General features: G+C 46.5%; 2 protein-coding genes across 3 annotated transcripts in view; one reads left to right on the forward strand and one right to left on the reverse strand.

Moving 5' to 3' along the window:
* Nucleotides 1–4,871: 4,871 nt before the first annotated feature.
* Nucleotides 4,872–7,153, reverse strand: LOC128755215 (tripartite motif-containing protein 16-like). Of its 2 annotated transcripts, XM_053858331.1 has the most exons (2): nt 7,044–7,153; nt 4,872–6,978 (listed from the first exon to the last, which is right to left on the reverse strand). In XM_053858331.1, the coding sequence occupies exon 2, from the start codon at nt 6,936–6,938 to the stop codon at nt 5,517–5,519; it is 1,422 nt and encodes a 473-aa protein (XP_053714306.1). In that variant the 5' UTR covers nt 6,939–6,978; nt 7,044–7,153; the 3' UTR covers nt 4,872–5,516. The 2 variants fall into 2 exon arrangements, with proteins under 2 accessions (XP_053714306.1, XP_053714307.1); XM_053858332.1 differs by having other exon boundaries at nt 4,872–7,151.
* A 3,283-nt stretch (nt 7,154–10,436) lies between these two features.
* myo3a (myosin IIIA) overlaps nt 10,437–12,076 on the forward strand; it is a 61,043-nt gene continuing 59,403 nt past the window's right edge. The window contains exons 1-2 of the mRNA XM_053858324.1: nt 10,437–10,691; nt 10,964–11,091. Coding sequence (XP_053714299.1) covers nt 11,090–11,091 — 2 coding nt within the window. The 5' untranslated portion in view covers nt 10,437–10,691; nt 10,964–11,089. The remainder of the gene's footprint in view (nt 10,692–10,963; nt 11,092–12,076) is intronic.

Consider the following 12,076-nt stretch of genomic DNA (forward strand, 5'->3'; position numbering starts at 1 on the left):
TAGGTGCCTGTGATGGACCTGCCCACAGTGTCTCCGCCTCTCGCCCTGACTAGCTGGGATGGACTCCGCCCCCCCACTTGTCTCACCGGGGGAATCAGTGGAAGAAAATGAGTGTGCAGTGTGAGAACCATGTGAGTGACACACTACATCCTGCTCCTGTTTGTTAAATGGAATATTTCATGGCAGTCGTACCTACAAGTGATTCTTAACCGTCACATTTTTTTACGCTCTGGTTCACAATAACTTGGTCATCTAAGCAAATCTAGCACAAGCCCTGTTTTAAGTGATGAAGATGCGAGTGTTGAGTTTTAAGAAGGCAACGTTGACGACACTGACAAAGATAAAAAAAAACAACCTCTTTTTCATTGTTACCTCTAAGATGCTTCGTGACTGTAGTGAGATAAAAGTGCTTCATAAACAAATATTTGTTAGTTCTCTCATTCAGCTGCCATTTTTCAGTTGATGTTCTGACACAACTGCATAATAAGAGCGGTAAAACAAGGCTTTTTGGGAAACATCTGATCATAATCTTAATCTGAAATGTCCATTACTGATTTCACAAAAGTAACATGACTTCAGTAGTGCAATAAATGTATTAATAAATACCATAAAAGACGAGTGATGCTTTAGTTTTAGAAGATAAGTAAAATAAAAACACAATGATGGATAACCGGTTGCCAGTGAGCGGCCATTTCCAGCGTATTATTTTTCAACTTTTCACCCTCGCTGGTTTTATTTTACAAAGTGGTTTGTTTTTAAGTGATGACCAACATGCACACATTATGAAACAGACTCCAGAGTGAGTCACGGTGTTGTAGTGGAGTGGGACGTTGGAGTGCGAGCTGTTTTATCTCCTCATGACTGAGTCTCGCAGGAGAGCATGGGCATCAAAAGTGCCTCACAACTCAACTGTCTCTGGCCACAGACTGCCCACAGTCATGTCTCCCTCTGTGATCTCAAACTGGCGTGTGGCGCCGTTGTTTTACCTGTGTTCACAACATTTGCTCATGGTTTTAGTCCAGCTGGGATGTCACCACTTTCATCAAAGGATTTTTTACGTTCAAAGCAACCCCCCTGCCCTTCCCCTTCTCCTTCAGTAATAGCCTAATGATCCTTTCAATCCAATGGCCCCACGCTCATGTAAGTGGCTCATGATTTGCTCGACCCCGCAGCAGGGGGAGACACGGCCCGCTGGTCGCCGACAATAGCAGCGAGGCGTCGACTCCAGTCACGGGCCCCTCCCACGTTCACGTCACCGCAGTCGCCTAATCACAAGACTGAGCCTGTTCAGCGCCTCCCTCCGATTGTGACCGATGTAGCGCCCCCTGCTGTAGCGACCATCAAGTGTGAGCACGTGATTTTCACTTCTCAATAGTTTTAAGTGAACTTCCACCTCCTGTAGTTGTTTCCTTCCGGCTGCTCAGTGAGAATATCACAGTGTGACGGAGGGACAGTGGCAGACATCGATCCCTACATGTGGACTCACAAAGAGGAAACGATCAATACTCCATCAATCTGTCAGTCACCCTTCCAGAAGTGCTGCTTGTCCTTCAGTGCACTTCAAAGCACAATGCGTTTATGCGTTTACCTTGCCTCTGTGAATCAGACTTTGCACTGAAAACCTGTCGAAAAGTCAAAAAAATGAGTTCTGGTTTCTTACACATTCTTTTGCTCACCTGTTTTCCTCACCTGCCTTGCCTTATTTTACACTCTCAATCTGTGCATCAATGTGCTAAACCTTGCAGTAAAGATGCACCTACATGTAGTTTCATGAATCTTTGATTTTATTTTTCACAAAGATGAAGGTGACGCTTTCTCTTTTCTGCAAATGAGTGATGGGTAGATGAGGTGTCATAGAACAGTATCGCAGGATTGATGAAACAGTGTCCTAATTTTCAGAGGTTTAGAAATGTGAGGTTTCATTGAATGAGTTGTTCAAGTACAAATATTTTTCTGTAAACAGCGCCATCTGGTGGCCTCTGAAAATCAGGACACGTTCATCAAATCTCTGCCTTCTGTTCCTTTTTTAAATTTTTATTGGAGGGGTGCAGAGTTATGGAAAAAGAAATAATGCGTTCCAAGCCTTAAAATAGTCTTTTGTAGGAGTGAATGTAGAGTGTCTGCTGCAGGTGGCTGTTCCTCTATGTGTGTGGCCGCTGCATGTGGGAGGGGTTGCCGAGTGAGTGACGTCTCTCCAGAAGTGAAGAGGTGCCCGGTGCGTGTCCAGCTCTGAATGTGCGCTTCTGTGCAGTTTGGCTGTGACAAAGTCATAAACCAAGTCACGCTCTGTCCCAGACTGGCCTCATCCCTGTCCCAGCTCCAGCCCACAACAGGACATCAAACCCTGGAGTGAGCGCTCCAGCACCTCCCCTGTGACACTCTACCACGCTCCAGTGCGGAGACAGGAAAGGTTTTACACCTCAATATGAAGAAAAAACAGTCAGTAAATGGAGCTAACGGGACACGTCTGCATACAGAGGCTGCGTTATACACAATAACAAAGCGCCTCGTGGGTCAGCTGATCGGTCCGCACACGTTATGGGTTTTCCGGCTTTTTTCAGGGGCGTTTGAGCTCTGGATTTTCGTTCGAAATCAGAAGCAAAAAAATCTCAAAATTTTTGTTCGGACTCCGATTTGTTCGAAGTTCGGGACATTCGAAAACCAAGGTACCGTTGTATTGCCGAGCTCACTGTGTCACTGTATATCGTATCACCACTCCTGTATCAGGATAACTATCATATCGCAAGATACCTGCGGGAGAACGTAGACGTCCGTGATGATGCCCAGTGATGTTAAAGCGGAGTATTTCACTGAAAAATAAAACTCTGGCGCCTTGCAGGGTTAGGTAAATCTTAATATGACTTTAGTTCTCTGAGTGTGTGCGGAGCTCTGTAGCAGGAAGTCCACCTTTGCACCACGAGAGGCTGGTGCCTGCTGGAGTCTTGTCAGGGTGTCTCCTGGAAGTCCACCTATCAAGGTGTTGGTGGCGTGTCCGTGTAGGGGGAGGTCCCGCGACAGATGCAGGACTGGCCCAGTTGAGTTGAGGGTGAATCACGTAGACATGAGAGCAGCGACACTGAAGAAGTGTTAAATGCAACTGAACTCCCATTGACCCAGTGTGAACCCACCACTGCGCAGGTCTCAGCGACGGCAACAGGCGAACCTCTCCCAGCCGGCGCCGGGTCAGAGTGAGCTGCGGATCATCAAGTGCGTGAGTCTGAAGACTGGGGCCGAGGCAGATGTCACCCAAGCAGCAGGCGGCGGCTCTGCTGAGGAAGTGGATCATCTGGCACGTGTCATGGACTCAGCTCACTCTGGTGCAGCCCCGCCACTCCAAGTCGATGAGCGGCACAAAGTCAAGCTGAGAAAGACCAGTGAGACACACGTCTCCTCATTGGAGCAGCCGGTGGAGGGAAGGACCCAGGAACACCTGACTCTAACAAGGCGGACAGCGCCCTAGAGAACCAACTCTCCCACACCGAACATGAGGCTGACCCGCTCGGTTCCACACATCAGAAGTTGTTTCTCTGATCTTTGACTTCAGATTTCAAGGGAACATCGCTCTGGCTCGCTCCCTCAGGGACCCAGTCTTTTCTGAGGGGTCGTCTGTGTGTGCTGTGGGGGCCCGTCCAGGGTGTCCCTCACCACTCACACCAAGTCGCTGGGACACAGAGATGGGGTGTGTGAGATTCCCTCTGATCTGATCTTTCATTCTTCCTTCATTGCTTCATGAAACCCCATCAACCCTTCACTATCAGCATCATTTATGAATCTTGGGTTTCACAAGTAGAATCAGAAATGCTCGTCTGAAATACAATGCAACGCTGGGAGGAGGAGGAGGGGAGCAGAGGTGCGGCTGCTGGGCTTCACAGACCAGTCTTCAAGCAGGATGTGCCTGGGTTTGACACCGAGTGCACGAGTGCTTCCAGTTTCCAGTCGAGTTCCGAGAATGATGAGTGGTTGACTTCTTGAGAGCAGAGCTGCAACTCAGGATTTTCAATCAGCTGGGCAGCAAATCCGGTCATGTGACTAATCATTAAATCGGATCACTGTCATAAATGAGTCTGTTGTGTGTGTGTGTGTGTGTGTGTGTGACTGGTGGTGGAGGGTTTTCAGTCACTCTCTTTTCTTCATGTCTGCCATATGCGCCTCAAAGGAAGGCCGCAGTGCTGCTGCCATCTGCTGGCCGTTTGAACTCATTACACAGAATATTTCAACTGACACGTTGATAAAATCTTGTTGGAATATAAATCACAATATGCAAGTAACGTAACCACCTTTTGTGCGTTGACAACAACCGCAGTCTTTCATGCGTGTCCCGCTCACTTTACAGGACCCCCGTTCTGTTGTCCCTTTTTAGTCGTCCACTAACTGCCTGATTAAAATACCCAAATTATCGTTACAACACAAGTGCGTGACTTCGTGGAGGTCGTCGCTTGGAGACGGCTTCTCGTTCTCAAATGAAGTTGAAGGTGTTGATTTGGATGGGAAATTCGCTATGGAATGCCAGATGGTTCCACAAGATGGCGGCACTGCGCGCATATTGGTGCGTGATGAAAACTGCGTATGTTTTCATAAACAGCAGCGTCTCGTTGTGATATGTCATTCATGCAGAATCAGGACAACTATTGGTGAAAAGAGGTGTTTAAAATGCATGAATGTACAAAATGTATTAATGATAGAGATATGTAGACGGAAATATCCCCTGTTTTTCTTCTTCATTAGTCCCATCATAAACCCACAGCCGTCCCTCACTCACATGCATGTGCACCACTGGATCCTAAACTGGTCAGAGAGTCCAAAACAAAGCTCACCAGGAACTCTGGGAGATACTTTCTGGACGTATCAAAAAAGCACTCCAGCAACACGGTTCATCCACAGCTTTATTTCAGTGATTGGAGTCACATGATCAATTGTCCAGAAGCCAAACACACAATAACACACAGCTCAACATGGACGACTGCTGGACACTACAAGCCTCACACAGCTGCACTTTTCTGACACTCACACTTATGTGTTTCCGCTGCAGCTTCCTCCCAAAACACTCCCAACATCCACACAATATGGAGAGAAAAGAACACACAACCATTGAAAACAGTCCTGGAAATACCAACATTCACCTCAATAATGTCAAATTCCACAAACCCACTGAGAAACACACACCTCACATGACTAAAACACACTGAGAAGGTGAGTTGGTGTGTTACAAACAAGAACTTTCTCAGGAACACACAACATTGATACACAAAAATCAGGTGGCTCCAGGGAAAGTGACTGAAACTCACAAGACACAAACCTGAAATCAAAACCAAGTTCAGTTTTGCCAGTTAAAGCACTTTGGGAACATTGATATGAATAAAGTGGGATCATTATTACACACATACAAACACACACTCAGACACAAGTGTTTAAAGCCCAACAACAATGACACGCAGAAGGACACAAACACACTGCTGGAGAGGAAAGAAGTCAACAACCAGCAGGAAGAGTTTGTGAGACACAACTCACACTGGGGTTTAGTTCAGCTTCAGGATCTCACATGAGGAGGACGAGGACCAGACCCAGACCCCAGCATGTAGAGGCTGAGTGAAGGTGGTGTGGACTCTGTGGAGGAGGGTCATGGTTTCAGAGACGCTGTAGAAGGACAGAAGACCTGCAGAGTGATCCAGGTACACTCCCATTCTGGAGGGTGGAGCTGTGGGGACTTGAGTTGTGATGCTGTTGTGTGTGAATGAACAACCAGAGCTGTGACACCATAGAGACCAAGCTTTGTCATTATATCCAAATCCACTTTCTACTCCTGATCTGCTGATGTTCTTGTATGAGACAGCTACTGCAGCCTCTCCTCTCCTCTCCACCTCCCAGTAACAACGTCCAGTCAGAGGCTCTTTACTCAGGACCTGAGGATAACGAGTGAATCTGTCTGGATGATGAGGAGGAGACTGATCTATCAACATGTCTCTCACTTTCCTGTTTCCATCAGACAACAACAACCGTGAGTGAGCAGTGTTTGGATCCAGAGTGATGTCCCTTGAGAACCTGAGGAACTCAGCTCTAGTCTTGTGCTCTCCTCCGAGCATGAGTGAGATGTTGGTGCAGGTGTCTCTCAGAAGGTCCTGGAGTCGCTCTCTGCTGGCTGACACGGCTGCTGCCACTTCCTCAAAGCAGCAGTGAGGACGGACGTGGGTCCTGGAGGAGAGCGTGTCTTCACTGACCTCTGAGAGTGAGGACCAGTTCTGGAGAAAGACCAAGTGACTGTCGGTGAGTGACAGCTGCTGCAGCTCAGCATCTTTCTTCTTCAGCTGCACGATCTCCTGCTCGAGCTGCTCCTGAAGTCCTTGTACTCGAGCGGCTTCAGTCTCCTGCCGGGATCTGATCTGCTGCGCCACATCAGACATTCTTCTCTGGAGGTTCTGGATCAGCTGCTGGAGGGTCTCCTGACTGTCCTTCACTGCTTTATCAGCAGAGTCGCTGATGGTCTCCTGCTCCTGCTGTAGCATCTTCAGCTTTTCCTCTCTCTCCTGGATCCTCTGCTGGATCCTTCCTCGACCCTGATCCACCTCTTTCTCTCGCTCTCTTCTCTCTGCTGCGGCCGAGACAATGTGGTGGTCTTTGTGTTGGTCCACAGCACAGAGGTGACAGATGACCTGCTGATCAGTACGACAGAACATCTCCTTCACCTTATCGTGTTCAGGGCAGATGATCTCCTGGAGCTGCCTGGACGGCTGGACCAGCTTGTGTCTCCTGAAGGCTGGAGCTTCTAGATGAGGCTGGAGGTGTTGCTCACAGTAAGAGGTCAGACACACCAGACAGGACTTGAGGGCTTTCAGCTTCCTCCCAGTGCAGGAGTCACAGGCCACATCTTCAGGTCCAGCATAGCAGAGGTCAGCAGCTTGGAGTCCAGTCCTCTTCAGCTCCTCCACTAACTCTGCTAACATGACGTTCTTCTGCAGGAGAGGCCTCAAGGTGAAGGTCCGTCTGCACTGAGGACACTGGTAGATGTTCCTCTCATCTTCAGAGTCCCAGTAACCTTCGACACAGACCTGACAGAAGCTGTGTCCACAGTTGAGAGCGACTGGCTCCTTCAGTAGATCCAGACAGATGGAACAGGAGAAGGAGTCTCTCTTCAGATCAACTCTGGCCTCCATTTCACTGACGACTGACTGGCTTCAGACTCCCTTCAGATATTTATGCTCTGATCTCTGAGTCACATGGTCCTCCAGAATCTGGTCCGACCTGTTGGTTCCTCCTTCCGCCAGAGTTCCTTGAAACCAGGTGATGATTCCTGTAAATTATTCAACTTTAATTGTTGCCACGGTAACCAGCAGAGGTGTGGACTCGGACACATGACTTGGACTCCAGTCAAGAACTGGGACTCGACTCTGATTCGTCTATGAAGACGTGACACGAACTAAAACCAAGTCACATGTTAGCAGAGCCAAGACTCAGAGATAGACTCAGAGATAGCTTCTTCCCGAAAGCTATCTCAGTATTGAACAAAAACAACAACACCAGATAAAACAGCCTACAACTTTCATTATTACTGACCACATCGTTCATAGTGCAATAAAAAAATTAATAAATAAATAATTAAAAAAAAAACTATGTGCAATAACAAACCACTGAAGTTTACATCCGGATAAGTGCTACTTTCTGTCATTACGCTCTTTTACTGCTGCTACTTGTGTATATACTATTTATTTATTTTTTAGTGCATGCTTGATTGTTTTTTTGATATATTCTTTTGTACATTGTTTGCACCAAGGGAGTAGCGCTCAAATTTCGTTGTACACTGTACAAGGACAATAAAGGCTATTCTATTCTATTCTAACATGGTCGGCGACAACAATGTTTCACTCTTTTATGACAGCAACAAGATCACAGAGCAGTGAATGAGCAGTCTGTCTCTGGATGATTGACAGCTGCATGACTGGCTGGATTTCAGCTGTGATTTGGATTTAAACTGGTTCAGAGCTCAGTCCAATCTGCTGCTGTGACTTCTGCAGCCGTCGTCAAGGAAAGCTCCCACTCTGGACCCAATAGTCGTGGGGTTCAGGCTCCGACCTGTGAACCAACACTGCATCCGACTCTGGAGGATTCCATAGCTCCTGTTTTGTTCCCAAGTCAACTGAGCGACATCATCTTTCTAGCGTGTCCCGGGTCTGACCCAGGGCTTCCTCCACATCACTGGGGAGGATTTAACCTGACAAGACAAGATGCCACCTCCTTTTACCTCTCATCTCCTGGACTCCACACAGTAGTGATGGGTAGTTGACGCAGTACTGCAAGGCTGGTGAAACAGTGTCCTAATTTTCAGAGGTCACTAGATGGCGCTCTTGCTGTAGAAATTATGTCAGGTTTCATTGCAGACAGTGCCATCTGGTGGCCACTGAAAATCAGGACACTGTTTCATGACACCTCACAAATCCTTCAATACTGTGTTCTGTTTTTTTTTTCACCTGAGTGGAAACCATCAGTATTATTGGCCTACATTTATTTAGTTAGTTTTTTATCATTATGTTTCATCTTCGTCTCATCCAACCATCACAACCACCCAGTCTATTCAATCATTTTACAGGCCTTAACTTGTCATATGACCTCATCGTTGCATATTATTGAATGAATTTGTTCCTGTTGTTCGATGATATTGTTACCTTTCTGGTGGGTCTCCTCTCTGTGGTTATTTCTAACCCACCCAGGGGGAGTGGCCTCATATTAGACTCATGGTTTTGCCAACAGCCAGGTGGGAACGCTGCGCTTCTGTGTCTCTGTACAACGTGTCCAGCACCCGAGGCCTTGTGTTAACCTGCAGTGACCTCTTTTTTTCAGGGTCACACTCCTGCCTCCAGTGTGAAGAGGACGGCGATGACAAGCCCCTGAGATGCAACACACAATAAACTCTACCCTGCTGTTTGTAGCACCAGGGCTGAGTCGCTCCTCCTCTGCTGCTGCATTTGTGATCAGCATGAGTGCCACGTAAAAGACTGCGCCAATCGAGAGCATGATGTCATGTGACGCAGACGCGACATGACAGGGTGAAGGAACCCCGACCCCGCCCTCGCGCTCCTGTTGGCCAGTCCTCCAGTGACGCAGGGGGATGATTTTGGCACGAGAGCAGAGGAAGAAAAAAAAACACACCGTCTCTGAATGTAAACGCAACTGTTTGCTGCTGATAAGGAGTGTTTGGTTTTGTGCGTCATGTTTTCGTGTGGGCTGTCGAGGCTGCGCATGAATTTCTGACATAGAAACGCCATGACTGACTCCACCCAGCCAGTCGGTGATGTGACGTCAGCCAAGGAACGATGGTTGGACGATGATGGGCATGTGCTCTGGTGGGATGAATTCTGAAGGTGCTGGATGCATCAGTCAAACACAAGGCCAAGTCATCTCAAGTACCAAAAATACCCAACGTCATTGTGTTCCAAACCCTTGGGAAAAACCCCCCACATTTTCCATGTAAAATAGCGTTGTTATGAACAATGTCTGCTATTTAAAAAAACATTAGGGACGTATTCTAAACTTTTTCTAAATTATTATCATTATAATTATTATTATTGACATAGCAAACTGTTTTATCTAAAACATGTTAGATGTAAGGCCGAAAACAATTACCTTGATTTTTATAATAAATAAATAAAATTAGAAAATGATCCATGTTTTTAGATTTCTTTCTTAGACAAACACATTTCATATATAAATTGAAAAGCCACTGTAACTGCGTATACTTTCTCCCAGCTGTATTTGCACCAGACGGATTAATGTATTTAATCATAGTGTATTATCTCTATGTATTTTGTATATGTTTATGTTAAATATTAAGAGCACAACGAACAAAAAAGGGCACAGGACGGCAGTAATTCCACAGACTTATTATGATAAGAAGAGGCTGGTTGTAGGTGTCCAGATTGTTTTGCTTTGCTTTATTCTTTTTATTATTCTCAGATATTTACATTTCAAATGTGACTCTTCTAATTTGTCTTATGGAACTTGCTTTCCATTTTCTGTATTTCCTTCCCCAAACCTCCTGCCAGTTCTTTTGATGCTATGAGTGTTTGTTGTTTCTCAAAAACACTTTGAACAGAGGCAAACAAACAAATAAGTGATATATATATACATGTTTTCATTAGTTAGCTGGTCATTAGTTTTACTGAATGCTATGTATGTGAAATGAAATAACGTGTTATTCAATAGCCATTTTATCATAATCATACAAATCTCTCTTGATGAATTTATTTTTTGCTCTAATTTCATTTGATTCCTTTGACTCTGTTCCATCTCAGTGACATTTTGCGTCGCCACATCCTTCCCTTCCTTTTTATCATTTTTTTTATCATCTCTGCCGTTTACTCCCACGACCTGCAGCTCCACACCTGACCAGAGCGAGGCGCTGTGAGCCAAACTACTGACGGTCTGCCGGTGGAAATGTTGCTACAATGAGTTGCTAAATTGTACGTGACCGGAACTCGTTTTACTGAAACTGTTGCCAAAGTTATTTTGAGGCCGAGTTTTGAAGCGCCTTTGACTTTAGCCAGGATGAAGAGTGTCGCCGCCTGCTGGTTCCATGTGAAGCATCGTGACACCTGCGGGGTTTTGTTCGTCAAGTGTCGGTGAAATTAAGATAAATGTTGCTCAGCGATGGCGAGAGTCTGTTGACAGACGTTTTCACTGTCACTTCGCAGCTGTCACAACAGGTTTGTCGCCTTTAGATTCATTCATTCACCGTCCGTGGTCTTAAGGTTACGGTAGCTTCTATTCTCAATTCTGCCATTTGCGTTACATACAGAGGATTGAAATGCGACGACTCGGCGGCCCGCGCGGTGATATATACGACATTTGAACCATTTATAAAATGCAACGTAAACAAATGAAGCAAATGTATTTACCCTCCATTGGTTTAAAAACACATAACTGATGAGTTATTTCTTATGAATTGTTCACAAGTGTGTCATCTGGGTGCCTGTAGGTGCCTGTGATGGACCTGCCCACAGTGTCGCCGCCTCTCGCCCTGACTAGCTGGGATGGACTCCGCCCCCCCACTTGTCTCACCGGGGGAATCAGTGGAAGAAAATGAGTGTGCAGTGTGAGAACCATGTGAGTGACACACTACGTCCTGTTCCTGTTTGTTAAATGGAATATTTCATGGCAGTCGTACCTACAAGTGATTCTTAACCGTCACATTTTTTTTCCAGCGTATTATTTTTCAACTTTTCACCCTCGCTGGTTTTATTTTACAAAGTGGTTTGTTTGTAAGTGATGACCAACATGCACACATTATGAAACAGACTCCAGAGTGAGTCACGGTGTTGTAGTGGAGTGGGACGTTGGAGTGCGAGCTGTTTTATTTCCTCGTGACTGAGTCTCGCAGGAGAGCATGGGCATCAAAAGTGCCTCACAACTCAACTGTCTCTGGCCACAGACTGCCCACAGTCATGTCTCCCTCTGTGATCTCAAACTGGCATGTGGCGCCGTTGTTTTACCTGTGTTCACAACATTTGCTCATGGTTTTAGTCCAGCTGGGATGTCACCACTTTCATCAAAGGATTTTTTACGTTCAAAGCAACCCCCCTGCCCTTCCCCTTCTCCTTCAGTAATAGCCTAATGATCCTTTCAATCCAATGGCCCCACGCTCATGTAAGTGGCTCATGATTTGCTCGACCCCGCAGCAGGGGGAGACACGGCCCGCTGGTCGCCGACAATAGCAGCCAGGCGTCGACTCCAGTCACGGGCCCCTCCCACGTTCACGTCACCGCAGTCGCCTAATCACAAGACTGAGCCTGTTCAGCGCCTCCCTCCGATTGTGACCAATGTAGCGCCCCCTGCTGTAGCGACCATCAAGTGCGAGCACGTGATTTTCACTTCTCAATAGTTTTAAGTGAACTTCCACCTCCTGTAGTTGTTTCCTTCCGGCTGCTCAGTGAGAATATCACAGTGTGACGGAGGGACAGAGGCAGACATCGATCCCTACATGTGGACTCACAAAGAGGAAACGATCAATACTCCATCAATCTATCAGTCACCCTTCCAGAAGTGCTGCTTGTCCTTCAGTGCACTTCAAAGCGCAATGCGTTTATGCGTT

Source organism: Synchiropus splendidus, chromosome 3 (genome assembly GCF_027744825.2).
Source record: "Synchiropus splendidus isolate RoL2022-P1 chromosome 3, RoL_Sspl_1.0, whole genome shotgun sequence".
Taxonomy (NCBI): domain Eukaryota; kingdom Metazoa; phylum Chordata; class Actinopteri; order Syngnathiformes; family Callionymidae; genus Synchiropus; species Synchiropus splendidus.

What these genes read in the sequence shown, in the direction of transcription:
- LOC128755215 (XM_053858332.1), bottom strand. Translation starts at nt 7,148, where the DNA reads ATGGAGGCCAGAGTTGATCTGAAGAGAGACTCCTTCTCCTGTTCCATC.